At 37.5% G+C, this 25,196-nt stretch overlaps 1 protein-coding gene across 1 annotated transcript in view; it reads left to right on the top strand.

Moving 5' to 3' along the window:
• Window positions 1-25,196, top strand: part of LOC146601979 (uncharacterized) — a 143,463-nt gene that overhangs the window by 5,693 nt on the left and 112,574 nt on the right. Inside the window, exons 3-4 of the mRNA XM_085299086.1 lie at window positions 3,176-3,289; window positions 16,653-16,802. Of these exons, the coding sequence (XP_085155212.1) occupies window positions 3,176-3,289; window positions 16,653-16,802 (264 nt within the window). The remainder of the gene's footprint in view (window positions 1-3,175; window positions 3,290-16,652; window positions 16,803-25,196) is intronic.

Here is a 25,196-nt window from a genome sequence, read left to right as displayed (position 1 = left end):
CCCTTTCTATCTCTGTTTCTCTGGCCTTGGTGGTTTCTTTGTAAGATAGCCAGAAAAATACAGGACCTTTCCGTATGTTATCAGTTATGATGTCAGCTTCTAAGGAAACTTATTCAGCCAAATGCCACAGCTTCAGCATGATGTATAGCCTCTGCTGTGGGTTATTCTTCAGTTGTTATTGCTGCCAGCTAGCATAAAGAGTCTACCCTAAACTCTCACACCAAGGATATAATATTTGGGATTAGCCTTTCTTCCATAATCTGTCAGTCTTGGCATCAGCTTGTCTGGGAAACAAAAGACTGGAACCAGGAAATTTGACTTCGGTAGGAAATGGCCTGGTTTGTCTTTGCAATGTTTTTATATAACTGCAATATCTGATCCTCCAGTATGTCCTCCAGCAGAAAAGTAAATAATCCCCCCTGCTACAATGGCATTCCTGTTTGATTTTATATGAACTCCCACATGACGCATCTCCACATGAAGCTGAACAGGGAGGTTATGATCAGAAATTCTCTAATATATCCATTCAGGAGGCTGAGCCCTTGTTCACTGTTTTGCAGTTCAGAAGAAAGACTGAGTATAGCTTGCCTAATGTGACCCAAGGTTACAATTATCACAGAGCACATAACAGAAAAGATGGTATGAAAGCAACATTGCAGTTTACCCTTATGCTAGCAAAATCTAAATGATTTTTTGATTCATCTGAGAAAAGAAAAAAATACCTTATACACAAATTATCATGATGTCTAAAGGAATGCCAATAGCTCTCCAAAAACTTCACTTAAAGTGATCTCATGGTCTTTCATAGYAATTAACTGAGGTGAAAAAGCAAAAAACCAGACACACAACATAGACATGGTCTCAGTAGTTTTATTCTTCTGTCAATTGTGCATGGTAATAAGTGAAAATAAAATCTACTTCAGTAAGTAATAAATTATTCTTACTTACTAATGTGTGCTTCTTATAATACTGACCTGTTTTTATTTGGCTTCAGYGTGCTTATTCTTTGCATCCTTATTTTGAGGAGTCCCTTACATAGAGGTAGAGCAGCTGCAGACCCTTACTGATGTGATTCTAGGATGTGATGCTATATTTACCAGTGCAAAAACAGACAGCTTGATGAGAACTGTATAGTACATTATGAAATCTGCAGTTTAGGCTGATTTAGTTCATAAAGCAGTTCAACTCACATTAAGAATATGTTTCACACAGAGCTTGCTATTTRCTTCTACTTTTGGAGAAGAAAAAAGGACTTATTTGATAGTTTGCCAAGGGAAACATTAAATTAGTGATGTTCAGGAAAATAAGTGCTTGGTCTTGACCAGAAAATTTTAAATTTTCCTTAGGAATGTACTCCTCAGAGGAGAAGAAAGATGTAATTAATTGTAATACTTATGATGATGAGTTGATTGCAAATTGTGGTTTTGAACTTCAAATATCTGTAGAGAAGAGACAACTAAAATCCACGACTGAGCCTGAATCCTTAAGATTGCCTCCTTGTGCACGTGTGTCTATTTAACAGCACCGAATACCAAAGTGACACCTGAAATTGAATGGGTGCAACTACTTTCACTTGTGGAGTTGTCCCCTTATACATGGAAAAGAAAGTGGCCACTCCACAATAAGGAATGTGAGAAGCATACATGGCTCTGTTCTTCTGTGACAAACTGAGAAAATGTTTAATAATACATGTACATTCAAAAGTAAATATTTTGGAAAAAGAATGGTGATCTAGAATGAATTTCAAGCTGAATCTGAGTATTTTATTGGTGGCAATAATCTTTTAATTGGGAATATTTCAGAAATGCATTTCTGAAAAATGCAAAGAAAAATTTCCTCAAAATAGCACCTAGTTGAGATAATTTAGCTATAGATATATTGAAATGTTTRAAAAATGGGTTAAAAGCATATCAAGGTGCATTTGCTGCCTTTTTTTTTAATAAAGTGGAAAGCAGATATTTTCATTTTCTTTGACTCTTTCAATAAGATATGTATGTGCTTTAGATAACTGTTTGCATAGCTAATGAATTTGAAGGGAGATTTATGTTCACAGCATGTAAAGAAAGAAGAATGAATATCCTACCTTGCCTGTAGAAGTTATTTATAACTTTACTTCCCAGATGAGCTTAGATTTTTTTTTGTTTGTTTGTTTAAAATAATAGGCAAGCCTTCACTGACTTCAGCAGAGCTGGATRCTGTGTTAATGACATTTCCTTATTATGAGCATAACTTTTTAAACTGTATATCTATATGCATAGGTAAATAAATTTAATTATTATATTACTTGTGTGAAGGGAGTTTTCATTTGTCTGTTATAAGTAGTAGCACCTCTCCTCAAAAGTAACCGGAAAAGATGAATCCTTGTATATATAGCAGAGGCAATATCTCAATGCTTTTTATTAGACCAACTGGTTAAATGGTTAAAAAATAAAAATGTTTTTCAGAAACACCAAAATTTTTTTCAAAACAGACTGACATAGCAGAATCTTCAATTCATTGTTGGCTTTGATCTGCTAAGTGACCTGCAATCCTGTAAATTCCCTTATGATGTACATCATCATTTTTTTTATAATTATTTTTCAGTACTTTCCCAGGGTTATTTCCATCTCTGTGGCTGCCATAACCATGCAGCATAACTGTAGACTTGCACTGCTGACATCTGATAGTCATCTGTGTGCATRAACTCTAGTTGGAGACAAGAACTTCTGGCATTGTTCATAGATGGTCACAAACAATTGTATGTAGCTGCTTRCATGAGAGATGGACGCTGTTATTCCTGGTTTCTTCCATGCCCTGGTAAAGGCTGCCTCTGAAAAGCTTTAATGGGAGAGTATTTGGGAGTTCTAAACAAGCTGATATTGCTCAAACTACAGAAGCAAAACTGAAGAGGAAGGACACCATTTTCTGTGCAGGTCCAGAGAGAAAATTCTCACAGAAGAATTTCTCTCTGTATGCCAGATAGACTCTTATTTTAAGCTTTGCATGAAAAATGATTTTTGTTTTTGCTAGTATTTGGAAGGTTCTCTGCAAATCCTTATTCAACATTATTATGAGAACGACACTYCTAAGACAGTAGTTTTGTTTCCTCTGGAAAAATAGAACTTGACCTTTTTGGTTCCATTATATCTAAGGCTTATTTTTTAGGATGTATGTTTTATATTTTCATTTTTTTTAGGAATGATCCATGTATCAATGAAGGAGCTCATCAAAAGTTTATTGAACTTTATCCTAAAGTGTTCCACAAAGAAAAGAGTGTATTGCCAAGAATTCCTGAAGCACATCTCAAAAGGTAATATATAGCCTCTTGATTTTTTTTTCTGAGTGGAATGAAGTTTCTTTTCTTGTTATTTTTGAGAGAGATTAAGAAAGAAAAGCACAAGATATTATCAGGTCAAGCTTTACTACTGCATACGATGGAGCAGCTGCAGGAGACAAAGATTAGTAGCTAGTGCTAAATTCATTTTCTGCATGAGCAGAAACATCTGTTTATTGCTAAGAAGTACATTTGTCCAACCTTTCAAAACATTTTTGGTTGCACATACCCACTGCTCAATGTGAAGCTGGATTCATGAGGGAAAGAGAAGACTGAAAGAGCATGGCTACTGTTATTTTATCTGTCTCATTTTATTCACAAAAATGTGAAGAGTACAGAAAGTACGTTGTTGATGAGCAAATACATATATGTGTACACGCATACATCAGTCTGTAGTCACACCATACTACGAGCCTCAGTTATAAAGCTCCTGGCCCTGAGCCTTCTTGATCAGGGGTCAAGAGTTATTTCAAGCAGTTGTTGTCCCAGGGGCCATATTTACAGTAGCTGACTGAGGCACAGTGGTATGTTGTTGCTTTTGCCACCTCAGAAAACCTCGCTTTAAGGTATTTGRGAAGCAGAAGGGTTTCTGCAAACCATCTGACTAAGAGCCAGAGGAGGCAAGAGTGGGAAGCTTCACTTAGTGGTAAAAGGTGAAGGTAAAAATTGCGTCTGTGATTCCTCGTTCAAGGCCAACACAAATTTCTCTGTGGGAGAAACACTGTGGACACTGGGCAGGAACCAAAAGTATCCCATCTCTCTCTGGAACGGAGCGGGGGCTGCCAGTTGTGCCTTTCCCCTTTGAGATCTCTGCGTAGTGCCCAGAGCTCCTGCAGTGGYAGGCACAGAGCGGTGGTTTGGTCCCACAAGTTTGAGGCTTCCTGAAACAGTCACTCTCGATGGGCATTTGGCCTACTTGGTCATGATTATTTATAGGTTTGATTGTTTTTTAGGGGAGTTTATTTTTTTTTCCTCAATGGAATCTTTGTTTTCATAAACATTTCCTAGAAAAAAGATGAAATGTAGGGATATAACCTGCTTTACACCTACRTAGTACTTTATGTTCAGTGGCTTGTACACTAGAATGGTTAATATTTTTCTATTAGGTGAAAAATCAGTTTTTCCAAAGAGAAATATTTTGATGAAAATTCTTCAACCAAGCTGTAAAAGTGAATCTGTTTGTGTTATACACATGTGCAGAAAGAAAGAAAATGGGAACTTGGGAGTAGGTCTTATACTTTTAAAACTGAATAGAGGTTGGTACCATTTATTTGCTATTCCTGATGGTCATTTTGGTCATACTTTAAACAAAATACTTTTAAAATTAATGGTCTTCCAGGAACTCTTAAAATTTGTTAAAGAAATCAGAACAGWCTTCCTGCACTTCTGGGATGAATCACGGTCCAAGTCTGACATAGCTGAAGATACAAACTTTTCAGTTGTCATTAAAACATCAGTGGAGCAGGAATGTATTATACTTAGCACAGAGTATAAAACTTTGCCCATTGTAAAGATGCAATGAAGATGAATTCTGAAAACATTCTGCAAGTATTTTAAATTAGTTTTGATAATAATTACTAATAGAAGAGCCAATGTCCTTCTGAGTAACCAAACAACAAAAAAATCTAATTATCTTCTATGAGATAACTCTAGAGACTGCAAGTTTGCCAAAATTTTCATTTTGTAAGGAAAATACGTAATGTGATAAAACATAGTTGTAGTGAATTCYTATTTTAAAATTTTTATCTTAATCATTCTTAAGACTGCTGTGTGAAAAGTTACTTTGGTAGTTCTGTGATGAACCAGYGTCCTCACAGGCTGATAATTCTGTTGTAAAAGCTTTAGCTGTGAATAAAAAAAAAAATATGCTTCATAGGAGCATTTACCTTTGGTGACTTGAAATAACATGAATTACTTTTACTTCTGCCCACATTTTTAGTAATTTACATCCTTTTGTGGTCTCTCACACAAGCTCTATAAAACACAAGTGAAACAAAGATTATCAGTATTATACTGCCACAGTTGAAAAAAAAATACATTTCTAGGTCATTGATCAAATTATTCCTTGATTTATAGACTGCAGAYCCTCCAAGGAGAGCTACAAATCTTGCTCTTTTTTTCATGCATTTTTCTTATATAGCTCTAAGATGTGTACAAGCTGTGTTGAAACAATTAAGTACTGTAATTTTTGCCCTTACCATGTTAATTTTCTCTACATGTTTATAGAAGGTGAAGGAAATAATTTTCTTTGTTTCTCTCTATCTCAACTTCATTATCACTGATGGACACTGGGATCCAAACCTGTGGCTTGAGCTCTCCTTTTTCCTTTGGAAAGAATTACTTATAGGTATCAGTAGGAYTATGCCATGTGTATCTGAAAACAGAATTTGGCCTGGTGACTTCAGCTTGTTTTCATCAGGTTAAGCTGCAGAGTGCTGCGTAGGGAATTGTTCATACTACTAGGCAAATATTGTAATTGCTAGATTATAGGCAAGAGCCCTGCAGCAACAGCGCTGAACAAAGCAGTCTGAGCTTTGCATATTTAGATTCTCCTGCTACTGAAGGAGCTCCTGCTCCTGCTCTGAGGCAATCTGTGATTGTTTTCTTCTGGGACTGTTAACGTTAGAATGCAAGATCTTAACTATGCGCAACCCCAGTTTGCTTATGCTAATTTACAACTGCTTAGTTGGGGCAGTTCATCCTTTTGCTTTATGTAAGCACATCTTTCAAGATTCCCTGCCTCAAACATTTCCTCCCCCTTCTAAAATTCCTATCTAATGAGATGGGCATCTTTTGAAAGCACTAATGTATTCTGACTTTATTTCTGATTCCTAAAATATATGTGTGTGCAGCATGTAAAATCACTGCAATAAAGGTGTGACCAGTACAAGATCTCACTTAATAAAACATTGCATAATATATGAGAAGACAGTTGGCTCTTTTAAGATCTCATTCAGAGACGCAAGGCAAGCCTGGAATCCTAAGTGAGGCATTCCTCATTTAGATGGACTTTAAATATACCAAGAAACATCTCAAAAGGTCAGGGAGGTAGAAAGCAAGACAGTTTGAATCTGTGGTTAATACGATATTTTTTCATACATAATGCATTTAGTTTGCTACAGTTGTCTTATTAAAGTTTTGTGCTGGCTCTCATGTTGAGGAAAGCTCTATGCTTCAGCGCAGGACAAGATTAATGGAAAATCAGTCAGCTGGATCACTTTGTTAACCTGATGGAGGATGTTTTACCAGACCTTCATCAGCCTGAAGAAAGGGGGACAAAAGAACTTACAGGGTGCTTGAATGGAACCAGGAAATTCTGCCAAGAGGAATTTATAAGCCTGAGTTAAAGGCTGAAGATGAAAAGCCTTTTTTAATACACCAAGCAAATAGCTCATAGGAAGTGCTGAAGAGATGCACATCCCATCATTTTCACCCTTCCTAAGAGTTAGGAGGTTTACTGTAGGAAGCATTTAGGCATTTAATTCCAGGAAAGGCTTCAGGGCTGTGAATCTTAAGATGTCTCTTAAATAAACACACATCAGTCAATCCTTTCTTTCAAGAGACCACCAAAGATGAAAGAAGAGGATGTCATCTCATTTATGAAGTATTCTAGTGGTTATGGCATCCATCCAGGAAGAGAGAGATCTGAGTTAACTTTTTTCCTCTGCCTCCTATTTGATAGTTTATATAGTGTTTAGGATGAAGTACTCTTGATCTTRTCCCTTTGGAGCTGCTGTTTCATAACATTTAAATCTCTGAGACAGAGAAAATGATGTTCCATAGCCCGCTCCTGCTCAGTAGCCTCTGGGCCAGCAAAGGGGATCCAGTGTCTTACTGCAGGCTTGAGAGTCATTCACCTGCTTGTGAGTTTCCTCTCCTTTCTTCCCTCCTTTCTTCTAGCTTTTACAGCTAATTCTAAGTTCACTTCTTTAATGTCTCACTGATAGTGTAAAATYGTTGTAATTGGATCGGATCCAAAAAAAGCCCTTTAAAACTATTTGAATCAAAATTTGGAAGAGGAGTTCCAGCCTTCTGCATCCGAGGTAGGAAACGGGCTGGAAAGCAACATCACTCGGCGTGGAACTCTCTTACTTTATCACTGCTGACTTCTAATGACTCCACCAGTAAGTTTACAGTGCCGTGGAGAGGGTGCACGCACCACTGCACAGGGACTCTTTCCTAGACCACAGAAGTAAAAACTATTAGTGCACTCTCTGCTAGGGATAATTAGCCCTTTTTCTTGGGGCTAAGTGTTCCAGGTTCTCACACAAACATACTGTTTTTAGTTATAGCAAAAGGTTTGATGTTTTGGGGATTCTTATAAGGTACTGATGCATGCAGTGAAGACAGATCTAGAAGCCCCCATCAGTATAACTTCTACTGAGTCCTATGCAAATAGCAACAAGCAATGTGTCTCAGGGGGACATGTCTCTCCTGCCAACAGTGAGCAAGAAACTTTGAATGCTGAGGATCAGCATTTGACTTGTCACTGTTTTAGTTGACTCAAAATTGAAAACAAAATTCCTSGGAGGATTCTTTGTCTCTTATCTCTTTGTCAGTCCTATCAGTTTAAGTAATATTTCCCACTACATCAGAGCRTCTTAAAGTTTCATAGCGTATGTCTGAGGATTTTTTTTAAGTAGTCCAAAAATATGACATGAACATCTTCATCACACTGTATATAAGCTCCAGTCAAGCTCAAATCTTACAGACTTAAGCTAGTAAAAGCCACAAGGAAGACTACTGTGATTTCCCCAAAATTTTTTAAATGGTATAGAGCCTACTGTTGCAGTGTCAGGACTCTGGAAGGAGAAGTCTGGGATTATATTAACACTTTTAAAGTGTTAAGGTATGTTAGGAGATACAGAGGAACATGGCATTAACTGTTTTCAATTTCTAGTCCTAAGGAACAATTGGAATACACTATATATTTAGGGATAATCCCCCCAGTCAATATCCTTGAGCAAACAGAAAGGTCTTAGAGGAAGACRGTTATATGACGGTATGTATTCCTTCATGAAAATGTATTATTTAAATATAATTTATTCCAATGTTTACAGTGACAGGACTTTGTGGTAGTCATAGACAATCAATCTCTTCTCTTTCAGAGAGCCATTCAATAAATTACAGCATTCATTTTTTTTCTTACAAGAAAAAATATAGATCAAAAAAGTGGTGATTTTCTCCAAGCTTCAAAGGAAGAAACGTATATTCATATATTTTGGAGCTAAAGCTTTCATTCTTGCTGATGCACTGAAAACTCATTTTGAAATATATTCTAAATGACCCTTTAAATCATCACTGTATATCCTGTGTAGTTTAGCTTACAAGTGAACTGAAGATGTATAACCTAATAAGCTTATACACATATATTTACTACAGGATATAAGGCATAAAGAAAGAAGTGCATACATAGTAATGACTTAGTTTATTGCTTGATGAAGAATCATGTTTGGCTACATCTTTTTTCTTCTTCAAATATTCTTTTTTTTTCTTTTAGTTTTCTCTGAGGAATATAGATGAGCCTAATGAAAAAGCTCAAATGTTGCCAAAAATACAAGTCAAACTCTGTTAAGTTTTATACCCTAGAGAATAAAGAAAATATAGAGGTAATGCTCAGATAAAGCTTCTCAGACTGGGGAAGGAAGAGTAGCTTATTGGATACAGAAATAATAATGGAGACAAGCTGTCATGCACTTTGCCAGAAAAGAGATGCTTTCACATTAAATGGAAAAGGTTTGCACAGTCCTCCTGTTTGCAACATTTTTTTCTGCATTTTTTWAAAATTTTCCCCAAAATATTATGGAATTCAGTCAAAAACAACAGAATTTACTAAGAATTAAAGGTAGAACAACCTTAATTTATCAGAGAGCCTAGAGAGAATGGAAATGGGAAACTAGCTTTTTGACTTCTTATTAAGTTGCTTCTTGTGTTCTGCCAGAATTTGAATCTTCTGACCCTCTCTCTCATAGCRCAGTTACAAAGTTCCCAGTAAAACAATCTCATAAGCAGGGAATTTTAGTTGGAGGCCTGTGGATAGTGGTGTCCCAGGRCTCAGTACTGGGTCCCATCCTGTTCAGCTTCTTCATCAATGACCTGGATGAGGAGACAGAGWGCCTCCTCAGCAAGTTTGCTGATGATACCAAGCTGGGAGGAGTGGCTGATCCACCTGAGGGCTGTGCTGCCATTCAGAGAGACCTGGGCAGGCTGGAGAGTTGGGCGGAGAGGAACCTCCTGAGGTTCAACAAGGGCAAGTGCAAAGTCCTGCACCTAGGGAGAAATAACCCCATGTACAAGCTGGGGRCTGACCTTCTGGAGAGCAGCTCTGCAGAGAAGGACTTGGGAGTGCTGGTGGATGACAAGTTGGCCATGAGGCAGCAATGTGCCCTTGTGGCCAAGAAAGCCAATGGTCTCCTGGGGTGCATTAGGAAGAGTGTTGCTAGCAGGTGGAGGGAGGTGATCCTGCCCCTCTACTCAGCCCTGAGGAGGCCTCATCTCGAGTACTGTGTCCAGTTCTGGGCTCCCCAGGACAAGAGAGACATGGAGCTACTGGAGAGAGTCCAGCGTAGGGCTACGAAGATGATCAGAGGGCTGGAGCACCTGCCCTGTGACGAACGGCTGCGAGAGCTGGGCCTSTTYAGCSTRGGGAAGAGAAGACTGAGGGGGGATCTKATCAGTGTGTACAAGTACCTGAAGGGAGGGTGTCAAGGGRATGGGGACAAACTCTTTTCAGTTGYCCCGTGTGASAGGACAAGAGGCAATGGGCAGAAATTGAAGCACAGGAAGTTCCGCCTAACTCTGAGGGGGAATTTCTTCTCTGGGATTAGTGACGGGGCACTGGCACAGGTTGTCCAGAGAGGTTGTGGAGTCTCAATTTTATTCAACTAAAATTTTTTGCACTAGTTTTAGAATTTGAGGTTTTTTTCTTTATTTTAGCTGTAAAATCATGATTTTGGCAGTGTGTGAATTAGTGTAGAGCCATAAACATTGGTTTGCTTAAATGAGAATCTGAATTGCTAGCTGCTTAATCAAAATGAAATAGTAATAATCAAAGATATCTGGTCTTGAAAGGTCTTTCAGAAATACTGGAAAGTTAAGTCCAACTTTCAGGAAACTTTGTCCTTGCTATAATATAAAGCCTTTGTTGTTAGAAGCYTTACTAGCCTTGACCTTTTAAAATAATGGTGAGCTTCTTAACTGGTTCAGTTATAGAAGAACTGGAAGGCTGTTTGGACCATTATCTTGGTCTTATCTTAGGTGGACTTGGATATAAATGCAAGTTGAATGGAAATAAGCCATTCTACATTTAAATGTGATTCTGTATTTGAGCTTGGGTTAAATCAGTGCCACCTCTGCAAGCAGTCTTTAGAAAGTTCTGTGTGCCTTTAGGTTCCATCATTCTTCCCTCCCACACAAAGGCTTTGAGCAACTTTCCAGCTGCGATCCCTGTACATTGCACGTGGGACTCTTTTTGTGTTAAGTGCAGCTGACACTTGTACTTGTGTGTAAGTGGTGATGGCATTACAGATAGGCAGCAAAATTTATAAATTGAATAAGCTGAATTGCAGATCTCTTGTGCATATCAATCCTGCTGCTCTCTTCCCTGTGTACGTAAAAAATCACACGTGTTGCAATCATATAGGCAAAGTCCTGGTACCAAGGAGACATATAGTTGAATAGAGGCCCATAAATTAAATGCTTACTCTTTTTGACAGCAGTAGCAGAATAATCTTCATCTCRTATGTAAGTGTCACAGCTTGCTTTTCTCCCAAGTGAGTCTTGCCTTAGCAGAGGTGTTAATGTGACACTGCTATGCAAGCTAATACATTTGCTGCCCTTTTCCACAGCCACGTGCAGATGCTTCAAAGAGTGCATAAATTTCCCAGTACAGGTCATATATACTGGAAGGTACATAAGAGGAGGCTCTTTATTCACCAGCTTTTAGGGGCTCCAGTCATATATCAGAGCTCCACTGGACTCGAGACAATTTCTAAACCAGAGTTTGTAGAGTATAAAGTTACTAAACAGAGCTGCTCTACTCAGCGGTTTATGGATCTTACATGTGCAGAAAACCCAGATGACTTTAATTGTGTAATTGAATTTCACAGAAAGAGGCCTTCGCGAGAGTGAGAGACAAACATTTCTGACACCCAGACTCTCACTGCTGCTAGCAGTTTTTGTTTGCCTATTAGTGCCAGCTTCCAAATGTTGAARCTTGTGTTCACTGACTTATCCCTGTTTGCCCTCTCTCCCACCTTCCTCATCTCTCACATATCAAATATTTTGCTTCCTTGTGAAAAATGATGTGAAATAATGGCAGCATACAAATAGGATCATTGCCAGGCAGATTATTTTATGTATTTATTTTGTGTGTGGAACATATCATTCCCGTGCAGAGATTTATTGTTGATTCACTGGCTTCCTCCACGTTACTCTGCCTGATCTCATGTTCTCCTGCTACTAATAGCCACACACCTTCCAGATTTCCTTGAGTTATAATTATCTGCCCACGGGAYTTGGAGTAAGCTGTTGGAAGAAAAAAAGATGTGCAATGCAGCTTTTTACACTCTGGAGTTCCCAACACACTTTATTGACAGGCACAACAACCATACCCTGAAGAATATATCTCTTAGCTATCTSTGAGGCCCTCGCTTTAACCATTTGCAGCTGATTTGAGCCCCACATCTTCCACGGCGCCTTGTGACTGCCAGGCTTAACCTGAGGTGTCTCGGAAGGGGAGCTGCAAGCAACGCTCCACAAACCTGACTGCAGTTTTAGACATTTTCACGGCTAATGGGCTATCTCTTTCCCTCCCTCAGGGAAAAGGAAGGAACACAGGGTAATTTTTGGTATCTGGGATCCACGCGTGTGGACAGAGAGAAGGAATTTCAGTGAAATTAGCACGACTTGTGATTTGTCCCTCTGCATTGTTCCTACCCAGATTCTCTCGAAATCAAACCCCTGTTGTTCGTTTAGCCCTCCCATGGGAAACGCTTGTGTCAATCAGTAGTGGAGCAGAAACATTATCGTGTGATATCGTGTGGAAGCAAGCCATTCTCAGAGTTACTATCACGTGCATTTTGTGCTGTGTGTTGCTCAAAGGCTTGCTTATAAGGGAACAAATCACAAATAGTTTGTCAGTTRTGCAATCTGTTCACATAAAACACTGTATTCTGAAAAAAATACCGGATCTTAAATACAGCCTGTGCATGGACGATTCGTGAACAGAAAGATGGCCTGGATTTAATAAAAGCCCTATTTGCTCAAAATGCTCAGGGCCACTGACTAATTTGAATTCTATTATTGATTATTATTTCTTTTTCAGCTGCTGATTTCTTCCTCAGTATCACATGATAGATATTTTCAATGCTATTTAACAGACTACATTAATTTTAATCCTTTGACTATCTCAGAAACCCACTAATGTTACAGATGCTAGAAAAAGTTGCTGCCTATAGGAATCCCATTGTACTTGGTAACATGCAGCAGTGTCAGAATTTTCTGTATGAAAGGACCGTTTTGCAATGTAATTATAATTCTGCCCTAACACTGGTAAAACTCCTAGTTTTTATTGAAAAGGAACACTCTTATCTGATATAGTACAAATGGTATTTTTTGGACCATTTGGAAATAGTATGGTCTAAGCCAGAATAGGGTGCTGTCGAACCAAGGAAATGTTGATGAGGGAGCTATTAYGTTGGTGAGTATCTCCTCATTAAGAATTGCAAAGCTTTGAGGAGGAGACTATAATGAAGGTAAAATTTAATTCTGATATGATCATAACATCAATAGGTGATAATTTCCTTATCATCAATGACTTTTTATTAGGATTTAATTTAACTAATAATTTAAAAATGGAGATGCATTTTCCTGGGGCTTCCATAGCTTTCATTCAGCCCACTGAAATTTTTATCTTCTGTAGTTATTACATTCCATTCTATTCCTCATGTATGTGCAAATGACTTCCTCTGGCATAYCTACATCAAGTGAAACACAAATTGTGTTGGAACCCCCTTGCATTTTTTTTTTAAAGGAGATTAACAGCAGTAATATAGGAAATAAATATGGGARCAGACTATTTCCCAAGTGAGAGAAAATAGAGTATCTTCTCTCAGGGAGGAGTTTTAGTGTGAGCTATGGTTTGTTAAACTTGTAAGACGGGTAAAGGTCGTGGCTAAARGAGAAACAAGGGAGGAGAGGAATAACAGAAAGTCCAGAATGAATACATAAATACCTAATTACATTTTTTTTTTTTGTTTTTCAATTCTGAAATGCAGTCGATGCAGAAGTGACAATTATGTCAAGCCATTAGAAAAAAAGTAGAAAAGGGGAAAATCATAACAAAAATTAAYGAGGGCACATAAGCCAGCTGTAAAATGACATTCTCTTTTAATTAGCCCATAGGAAATACTAAGAGCAAGAACAACAGATAAACTTGTGGCATGTTCAGTTCAGTCTTTGAAAGAAAAAACAGAGCAGCAGCCTTTGAGGCTTTTTTGCATTCTGATTCCCAGAACTATGCCTTTTTAATCTATTCTAAACTATTACAGAAAGGAGCTTCTCTGTATACCTCTATCTGATAACTTTAAATCATTTTTTTTCATTTTTTAAAATTTGATCAGGAATCTACATTTTTTAATATCTTTCTACTGGCTGTTGCTCTAATTTGCCATTTCCTATGGGCAAGTGAAAAAAAAAAATGTGAAGTTTCTACTTTTCCTCTTTTAAAATTATGATTTAATGCAACTCATTGTTAATATAGTAATGTTATAAACAGTGATATTTTCTTAGCTAATATTCTTAGCTATTGCTTTTTACAAGAAAAGATGTATTTTTATGTATTTTGAAGGCTATATCATGGTCTTAGAGAGAAAGTTAAATGTTATTTTAAGCAAAAAAGGAAACCTTTCAAAATTATATAATTTAATTCTGTAAAAAAAGAGTAAAATATGTTGACAATTCTTGAAAGGAATCTAATTCACATAAATCAGATTCAAATGTCACTATATCATCTATTAGATTCTACATGACAACAGAAAATACATTTTTTTGTGTAATTCTCTTCACAGTTCTGGCAGACATTACACAATCAGCTCTTTAAGAAAGTACAGAGACCATCCTTTGATAACTCACTGTAATTGAATAAGACCTTTAGGCCTTGCCTCCCTGTAGCTATTTAATAGCAATGACAAATTATAAAGCTGAGGGAGACCACTTCCATTTGCAGAGTTTTATTATCAATATTTAGATGCAAATGTAAAATGAATAGAAATYTGAGAATAAAACTGTTGTCTGGAGAATCTGATATGCTTGAGAACTCGTGAATGTGATTTACTGTGCAGCCACTGACATGTTTGAAAAAGACAATTATAACCAAGTTCAAAGTCAGTTGATATAAACACTTATGGGTGAATATTGAGASTGGTTCTTTTATTTTCTAGACGCTTCTGTCATTTTACATGGTGCAAAGCGGATGTAACGTGCTGCCTTGGGAGTGCATCGCACTAGATCTGTTCAGCACAGTGTCCAAGGTGCTGCAGAATCAGGCCTGCGTACCTCAATGAGCAGCGACTAAAACTAAAGATTAACAAACTTTGACATGTGCAAAATCATAACTTTTCTCTGCTTCCCATAATAAGCTGAATTAGAAGTGTGCATCCATGTGGCTAGAAATATTAGGGAAACTTAAGTTCAGTACTGAATTTTGTAGTTAGCGTTATTTATATTGCATGTGTCACAAGGTGCTCAAGAAACCCATGTTGCCATGATTCTTAGGAAGGAATCAGAACTTGTTATCCACTTTCACTCACTGGCTTTTATTTTGTGAATGAACTGTGAAATCTACCTAAATTGTGAGGACTAAGCTTATTTAAGAAACAGCGTTAGCTTCTCCCCAGCACACAAAAACATGATTCCACTTTATTAATATCTTTTTAAGGTACCTTTTGTAAGTAGCTGATAGAGGAAAACAAAGAGTGGAAAAGGTGAGCTAAACACGTACTTTTCTCCAAAGTGTTATTTTGGTGCCTACTCTGCACTGAAACCCCAGGACACTGTGCTGCACTGAAACCCCAGGACACTGCGCACAATTAGTCTGGTTGAACATTAGGTGCTGTTTTTGTAATAGTATCACCTGTCTTAAAGGATCTGACCTTCTCTGCCCATTTTTTTTCCCAGCTCGGCAAATAGTTCTGTTTTATATAGATCACAGAATCAGCAAGGTTGGGAGGGACCTCTGGAGATCATCTAGTCCAGCCTCCCAAAGATTTCCTGCTACTGGTTCTGCTGGGGCTTGAACCCAGGACCTTCAGCATGTAAAGCAGATGTGATAACCACTACACTATCCTTTTTGTTTTGAGATTTTTTTTTCATCGTAATAGGAATTGCAATGTGAAACCCACATTTTTTCATTCTTGATAAAATGGATTTACTGTTCATTACCATGAACCCTGTTTTCAGGCAGCCGGAATGACGGGCTGTTCTGGCCCTGGAAATGACCAGTGTCTYAACTTTTACACAAGATGCCTGAAGGGATATCTTGAAATTAGAGCTGAGGGAGCCCTGAGCGGCTAGATAACTAAGTATCTGTGAGGTCCACAGTGAAGCAAGCCATATAGTCCAAAATAGAGATTAAAGCCAAATCTCTTCTTCTATCACACAATGTCGATAGGAAGAGAAGCAATGAAAATAATTGTAGTCACATAAAAGATAAAATAGATGCATCATTTTGGTCTGATAACTGGAGGGGAATACTAACAAGACAACCTCTGAATAACACTCACTGTTAAAACTTTCTATAAGGCAGTTGATTTCATATGCCTACACAATTTAGCTAGTAAACATACCATCAACATTTTGAATTCAAATTATTGTAGTTTTTTAAACCCATGCACAAGTCACATTGCACTGTAAGGGACAAAGCTTGCCTATAAGCTGCTCCTGGGATAGACAAAGGTGAAAATAGCTGCCTTGGGCAAAAGTTGGCTGGTTTTGTTCCACTGTTACTTTCACACAAAAGAGAATTGTACATATATTCCAAACTGCTGACTCATTAAGAGAGAAACTACAAATCTTGTTAAAAATGTAGACATCTTTTTTGTCAAATGTACACTTCTTGCTTTCACGGGTGACATTTTATTTATTTTTTTATTTTATTGGAATCGCCTTAAAAACTTTAAATAAAGAAGGGCTTTTGGCTGCCTAAAGTGTGTATACACACACACACACACACACACACACACACACATATATATATATATATATACACACACACACATATAGCAGTATTGTTCTAAGTACATGAGACATATATCTTATAAAACTCTCTCTTGTGTTTTAGGATACCAAAACTATCTGGTCAACCAGTGGATGAAAAATGTCATGATATAGGTAGTTATCTTAAAAAGATCAGAGTTGTCCCGAAAGTCGAGCAAGAATCTCTTCAGAAAAGGGAGCATATAGACACATTAATAAGAATACTCAACAAGCTGTAAGTATTATGATCAAAATTAATTTTTAACATTGGTAATGAAGGAAGAAAAAAACTTTCACTTAGATTTGTGGGGAAAAAGCAAGCAAAACAAAAATATACTAGTAAAATGAGTAATATGACCTCACAGAAATTGTCAATGATCAGCTACACTACTTTCCTTTTTGATACTCTTTTCCTGCTCCTCCTGTTGTGTCCTTAGATTTCAGATTCTTTAAAGAGAGGGATTTGGGTTTCACAGCTATCACTGAAGTACCTACTCTATTTCTATATTTAAACAAAAATCAAGAAGTTAATCCTGGATTGCATTCCATGCAAAAATTGCATATTTTCTACCCGGAATTACTATCAAATTTAGAATAAGCGCTAAAATGTTGCATTACTAGAAAAATTGAAAGCTTAGGACTGATTTTTTGAGTAGTTATTGTACTTTGTACTGAACAACAGATCCATTGGTCACTACTCATAGTACATCATCTATTCTTATAATAGTAATAGTTCTACTGATTTAAATGAAGTTAAGCACTTTAAATATATTGTTCTTGTACTGGAGCCTCAGAGGGAAACTGTTCTTTTATTTTGATGTTAACCATATGCATCTATCTCTCTCTGTTACATCTGGCCAAGCTTCTAGTCTGTGCAGGCATTAGGTCTCTACTATCCTACTCGAATATGGAATACCAGGCACATAACAAACTAGCATCAAGGGATTATCATCTCATTTATTCTGGTAATTCTATCATTTTAAATAGCTATTCTTTTCAAAATTTTTCTGCTTTAAAGAACCAAATTCTTCTTATTTTTGTGCTCATAGTCATGTTGTACTGCTTAGTTGCAAAACGTTATCTGCTCTGCAGAAATGTTGGATGCTGCTGCCACCACCATTGTTTGCCCATCTGTGTCTATGCTGAGCTGTGTGTATGTGTATTTCTGTAAGGAGGTGGGAGATGGTGGGGCAAGGTGAATGAATGACTGCATGTGCAATGTGGATAGAACTTATAATTATTAATATCACCCAATTTACTAGTTGTAGCTTTGACTTAGCAAATGACAAGGAGAATGAAGTATAAGGCAAGCAGCAGTGCTTGCTTTGTTTTGTAACTTCAACACCATCGTCAGTCAAGTTCAAGAGCATAGGCTGTCTAACCTCCAAAGCCGGACCTTTCTAATTATTTCACTRTAAATGAAGTGGTACAACCTACCATTCATTTTTGATCCGTTAAAATGATGTTTCACATTTGTACAGCTTTGCTAGTATGAGGTACCTTGAGGACACAGGAATGATTCTGTTGGAGGTACAAGCAGATGGGAACAAAGATGCCCTTAGCCTACTTCCAGCTACCATTTCTGTAACTCCGCTGGAGGTTCCTGTCCCCAGACTTTCGCTGCCAAAACTGTTTATTTCATTGCTTTTTCTGATGAATATGTGACACGATCTGCACAAAGGGTAGCAAATCTTTATTTTCTTTAACAGGATTTGATTTCCTTAATCCAAATCTTTTCATAGATCTGGTTTGGGGAAAGGTTAAACAGTTGTGTCAATGTAACTGGCAAGAAAAAAGTGTGAGAACAAACAGCTGACAGTGGGTGAGAGGTGGTAATGATTGAAACCAGGCGYGTGGCTGAGAAGTCTCTAATGCAAGTCCTTGATGTAACCAGACCGTTATATTCCAAAGACGGGAATATACTGACACGGGAGAAGGTGTCAGTGTTCAACAGGACCAGGTTTTCATCTTCAAAGTCCCTGGCAAACTCCCATTGACTTCAGTGAGCCAGGATTTCAGCTATAATGCTATAAAGCTCCTGCCTTTGGCTGCATGTTTCCAGTATTGTGTCAGATCCAATGATAGAAATTTATCCCATTACTGAAAGAATAAACCCTAAACAAACAAAAATCAGTTTTCTATTATGTTGGAGCACTGAAGTGACTCATCCTGCAGCTGTGGATTTATTACATCTGATGCAAGGCAGTAAGCAAGCAACTGAGGTCGGAGAAGAGACCACCCTGTCAGCAATATAGCTCACGGTTTTTCCAAATATACTCTCATATTCTGGAGATGCGATCCCACCCTTCAACCCACTTGCTTTTCCTTGTGTCAATGTGAGCATTTGTTTYGCTGAAATATAGGGTTTGAGAACTGATCTGTGGTATTGCTAGTCATGATCAAGTTTAGCATATAGTGACCTAAGCTCATGTCTTGCCATAAGGGGAAAGCTTAAGTGCAACGGCAACGTTTAGGGGGCCACAGGAAAAGTGAGATTGCTTCTCAYAACTGTAATGCTGAAGCATAGGCATCCTAAACTGATCTAAAACAGGCTTTCTGCACTCCTGCTGTATCTTTCAATTCTTGTCTTTACACTTGTGGTGGTATTCATGTGATGTGACTGCAAGCAAGTTTCTGAGAAGTAATCTGATGAAAACTAGAACCCATTTAAAACATAATTAATTTTAACCAGATCTCCTCCCTGAACCACCTCATTTTTTTTTCCCAGATGASTAGCAATGGAGGGAGAAAGAGAGGTGGTTGCCCTGATTTTAGAGCTTTTTAAGCAGCTAGTGACTCTCATACATAAACATACCTACTGTGGGCCCATGAGAGTAAGAAGCAACACTAGCTTGGTGCTTCCCTGATATCCCAGATCCAAACAACCATACGATATTTGTAGTCCCACTGTGGAAAGTATGATACCTGGCTAATTCTTCTCCTTTAATGTTCCTTCTTTTAGACACTCTTTCCTCTACTGAGAGCAGGTGATAATAATACTGAAATAATATCAATCACCTCTGCTGCTTACAAGTCTAACATAGTATCAGTGGAAGAAAGACTGCCCTCTGTGATTACTTTGTGCAGCCAAAGATAGGATATAGAAATGGGTTTCCTGATAAAGAAGACCATTAAAAGGAAGATACTGTATACTATAATTGCAGTTGTGAAAAGCCATTTTTTCTCTTTATTGTTCGGATTATTTCTGAATAAATTTTTTTCTTTTTTTTTCTTTTTTTTTTGGATGGGACATGAGCTCGTAACTGGTAGTGAAAATATTCAGTTTGAACTTTCAGCGCACCATGTGGTTATAAATTATTTTTATCTTTTCCATCCGCCAGAGAATTTCAGGAAGAAAACAGGGAAAGAACCCCCCAAAACCCCCTTTTCCTCCCACCAATTAAAGATTTTTTTGTATGAGGGTATGATGACTCTGAAGATCATTATCTTTCTGTAGCATGATGATACAGGGGTTTTTCAAGCAAAGGCCTCCAAAAAATGAGTCCCTGGAGCATTACAAGCCGATGCTGGAGACCCMGGGCCTGTTGCTACAGCAAGGAGGACAGACTCCTGGAAGAGCCATGCTCCGGCGTGGAGATCCTGCAGGCCTGGGAGGACAGCAGCGCGTTGTCTCTGGTACCACTTGTGTGCGGTGGCAGCTGGTGCATGCTGCCACCACGTGTTATCCAGGAGGTTAAGGAGCCATCCCAGAGACAGCAGATCATGCTTTTGCTGCCAGCGGGCTGACTCCTTTTATTGCCTTCCCTTCTTTGCCCTACTTTTCTTGAGATTATCCTTTYCTCTTTATACAAAAGGCAGATAGATACAACATGGTTTAAAGATGGTCCATGTACATGTTCTAACTTGAAGGCTGAGCCCATGTTGCAGGCCACATTCAAGGTGAAAGGCAAGACAGAGTTAGGAAAACRCTCCCTATCTAAGGAAATTCTGCTTTGTCCCTGCAACTACAATGCAGGGCTAGTTTAATGATACTGGAGGGAGCTAGACATGGATCAGTCTTGCCCAGCACATGTACACATTGCGCTCTGGACTGCCTCATACTGGCTGGTACACGCTGGCAAGTCTTTCAAACCTGTGGTCAGGAAGCTGTAGCTGCCTGTTTTCCTGGTTCTTCAGAGAGAAACATCAGAAATAAAAAGGTATATTAAAAAAAGTCTAACTGAAATGCTTCCTTTRACCCCAAATTATATGTTTTGGTTTTTGGTTATTAAATGTCATTTTAACTTTTATTTTAAATTTCTTCCATATCAAATGTCATTTTGAAACAAAACAAATGGGCAATGTTTTACCTTGAAATTTGTAATCACTGAGTCAGAAAATGTAACATTGTACCTATATTTTTTCTTTCAATGAAAGTATTAGCTAAATTAAATCCAAGTTTGTGATTTACTTTGGGTCTCTGAAGCTCCATTTTCAGCAAATTCCATATTTGCTGAAGTATTTTATACTGCTCTGCAGATAGTTCATGAGGCACAGATATGTAGCTGTAGACAAGCAGGCAGGTCTCTGCCTTGCTTCATCCTTGTTCAGGAAGAAATGTTTGTGCAGGCATCTGTGGGGAAATACCTCTGGGTTTCTTTTCCTGGCTGATCTCACCTCCTGTCTCCCCGGTAGACAGCTGAGTTTTGCTCCAGTCGCAGTCCTGTGTAGCCCAGGCTGGGGAGCACCCATCTTCTCTCCTCCTCTCGCTAGTGACGGGAGCACCAACAAGTTCAAAGCTTGGTTGTTGCTGCTACATGGTGACAAAGCAGCACACAACCCCTGCAAAAAACAGTAAGCTGTAGGTAAATGGTTCATATGCCATCTGGAGGATTAAACTTCAAAAAAAAATTCCAATGTTTATTTTTTTGGTAAATGTTTTAGCATGCAGCGAATAGGTTCTGTATGTGCAATCTTTAAAACAATAAAGCAAAACAAAAACTTTGTTCTATAATTTTGACATTCACAATAAGTATAACGTACAATTAAAAATGAATCATACTGGTCAATTTTGTTAGTTCATACAACAGCCTTATTGAAAGTGCTAGTCTTTGTGTATTATTCTATTTTGTTATAGTCTAAAACAAACAGATTCTTAAGGCAAATATTTACCCAAAACATGAAAATTCTCCACTGCCTTTTTGGTACTGTTCTATTTAAAAAATGAATTGCATATAAATTTTGCTCGAGGCTCTTGGGCCTTCACTCAGCCAACTATGAAAATACATTCCTGATTCTAGCATGTTAGTAAATCTATTGAAGTTCATGGTAGGGAGATTTTCAGAATTGCTCGTTGATGACCTGCCCCTGCTCCTTAGCTATTAATTTCAGCAGAACAATGTTAAATCATACTAAATATTTTTGAAAATCCTCCTTGCCAGAGGACTCAAATATGCAGCCTGAGATAGTAAAGTGTTCAGAAAATTACACTTATTCATTATACCAGAACTTCCTCATTTGCAGATGCTAGTAGAGATGTGGTTTTTGACTCACGCGGACAAAAGGCTGAATAAGAACTTGAGGATTTGACCCTGTGTATTTTTCTTTCTTTGATCTCACAGTATTACTTTCTGATGGTATTTTTCCTTTTTGCTTCTGGCTTCCTTTGGAAAATGAATATATGTGGAGCTTTTAAAAATCCCCTTGAACCAGCTAATTATTTTTATATTTGTGGGTGTCCCCTACATTAAAACTTTTCTGAACTCCCACAGCTCCAGACTGCCTTGGTTGTTGACCACCCAAGTACACAATTCAGTGGAAACACAACACTGAAACACTTGTCCTTGATCTATCTGAAAAGGGCTATCTTGTCACAGTTTCACATTCTTTAACTGAAAATCCATTAATTACACAACAAATAATTAGGACCATATAAAATCCACACAGAAAAAAAACCAAACCRAAACAAAACATTAAAGTCACCTCAAAACAGCAAATAAAGCCAGATCTCTTTGTAAATTATCTAATACTAGTAAAGCATTATACCATAGAATATGCAAACCTATTCTTTGTTATTATCTGGAAAGCAAAAAAGTGATGATCTCTAAATACTGTCTGCTGGACACTTCCACAAGAGAAAGAATTCCTTTATTTCAGTTTTTTATGCCTTCCCCCCCCCCCAATCTTGTCCAAGATAGATTTTCAGAATTTCCAGAACTCAAATTCAGGGTCAAAACCAGCAGGAGAATATCTCAATAGCCTAAAAAAAGGTCAGTATTGATAAGAAATATCCACCCTGATGTAAATCAGAGTTGTTAGCTGAACATTTAATAAAACACAGATTATATGTAGGACAGAGCGCTACCTACCAGGACCTCATTGTTCAAATCTGAGCACTCTATAGTGCAGGCGACACTATTTAAAAATGTTTCACCAAATGACATGAAACTTTGTACTTTTGAAAAAAAWTGTTACACAAGAATAAATTAGAAAAGTTCTAATAAAGAAGAGGAATATAAAAAATATCATGAACAACTGCATTATTCCTTCCATTCTTCATTATGGGATCAAAAATTCACCTAATCAGTATCCTCTCTCCGGCAACTGCTAGTAGTGGAGCCTAGGAAAAAGTAGAGGATCAAGACAAGCCAGCTTGTTGAATGTCTAGAATATTCTTCTAAATTCCAGTGTTTTGAGCTTTAGGGACTACACTGTGTGGATGATACTGTAATAGTCCAAATTTAATTGACTTTTTGCTCAAGACTGCTACACTGAAGCCWGTAGAGAAATTAGGTATAAGGAACTAAACAAATGACCTGAGAAGACGCCAGGACGTTACATACATACATGGCACATGTGATCCTGCTTTTAGATGGCTAATACGATCTGTTTGCTGATACAGTGAAAAGATGTTTTCTMATCTAGCATAATAAAAACTATGAGATTATTTGTGCTTCTCTCGAAGCCTGTCTSTGGATTACAGTAGTGCATCTGTGCAGCCAGGATCAGGCTCTTAGAGTGCTTCTTCTTGATGTTGTGGATACTTAAACCTACAAGATTTTCTACTGATTCTAGGAAATTTTCCAAAAACATGTATATTTAAAATTTGCTAAAACAAACTGGCATGAGTTTGTTATGTTTAGTGTCTTTTTTCTCTGATACATTCAAACTCATTAAATATAAAATACTGTCAAAACAGGCAATAATGATTTTAAAGACTTTTTTTTGGATAAATATATTTCTGAYATCTGAGTGACTGCATTCTGAATTACCATGACTTAATGAGTATTAGATCAAAGATGATGCCCTATTTCTATTTTAAGAAGAGATCAGTTTATCAGTGTTAGGTGATAACTATTACAAGCCTCTTTTGTTTTATTTCCATGACTCAACTAAATTATGTTATTTTTCTCAACATTCTTTTTTAACAATAGCCATTTTGGGAATAGTTATAGACATCTGCAGGACTAATGAGATAATTATTTTTTCAGAAGGCTTTCGGAAGATTGTTTATTTCAAAATCTTTTATAAAGCTGTTTTTGAAAATGTTCATTCAATAAATTATTCTGTAGTGAAATCCTGGCCTTCTGAATTCACCTTTCCAATTGCAATTAAAAAATATCAAGTGGGCTGCCTAACCTTTGCTTCTGAGATGTGTTAAAAGCTTGCTTGTGATTAAGCACAAATAATATTTTTAGGAATTTATAGTAGTTGCCATTATGGTGATGCTGAAGTGAAATTTTTTTAGCACTTGAATCTTTAACTTGGCTAGAAAGAACATACAATCTTTAATCTTTCCTATGGAGTAAGAAAAAAAKCTTCCAAATAATGCAAGGAAAATGAAGTAATCAATGGTGATACTTTACTGATATTTTTATTGGTGATAACCCYGTCTTACTTAGGATTAATCTATGGTATTTTTTTGCCTAAACTTTTTTCCCAGTCACTGGCAGACATTTCACTGCACTGTCAAAATCTTGTATCTTATATATGCAAACAYGGAGAATACATCTTTAATATATCAACACTTGTTGATTTCCTCCAGTGTTTTTCTTCTGAATTTTTTCCCCTGAAATGAATGTGATTTTCTAGAGAGTTTTAATTTTCAGCAAAATATTCTGCCAAAGTGTTTCCATGTGACTGTATTTCAAAGCTTTTAAACCAACAAACCCACTTATATAGTCCCTAAATCATCAATATCCTGTCTTTAAAATGTTGGAAAAGTRTGGTATTCTGTCTAAAATTATTTGTGGAAAAACTAGGCGAGGTAGACCGGCTTGTTTATGAGCAGAGGGAAAAAGATCTTTTACACATCTTTGAACTGTCATTGTGGATGAGCTTAATAGCTGGAGACACCAGAAGGTTCAGTACAGAATTACGCTAAAGAGCTCAATCCAAAAATCACAGTCCTCCTCACAGCCCAGACAGAAGTCAGCTGTTCCCATAGGATGCATTAGCAAAATCTTTACACGTCAGCACAGTCTTTAGATCAACTTCCACTTCTCCAAAAGTTATCCAACACCATCCCTGTGAAAAATCTCTTACATAACTGAGGGTGGATTTGCACATATATGGCTGTCATTTGTGCCTTCAGGCAAAGTACATAAACCCCTCCCACCCAGAAACAAAAACACCGTGAAAAAAGAAGTTGAAAGTGGAATATATTTCTGTAGCTTCCCTCTATCAGAAC

The sequence above is a fragment of the Rhea americana genome, unplaced genomic scaffold (assembly GCF_003343005.1).
Source record: "Rhea americana isolate MKP2758 unplaced genomic scaffold, rheAme1 scaffold_0, whole genome shotgun sequence".
Lineage (NCBI taxonomy): Eukaryota > Metazoa > Chordata > Aves > Rheiformes > Rheidae > Rhea > Rhea americana.
The sequence above is the reverse complement of the archived record's forward strand: the minus strand, read 5'-3'. Positions and strand labels throughout refer to the sequence as shown.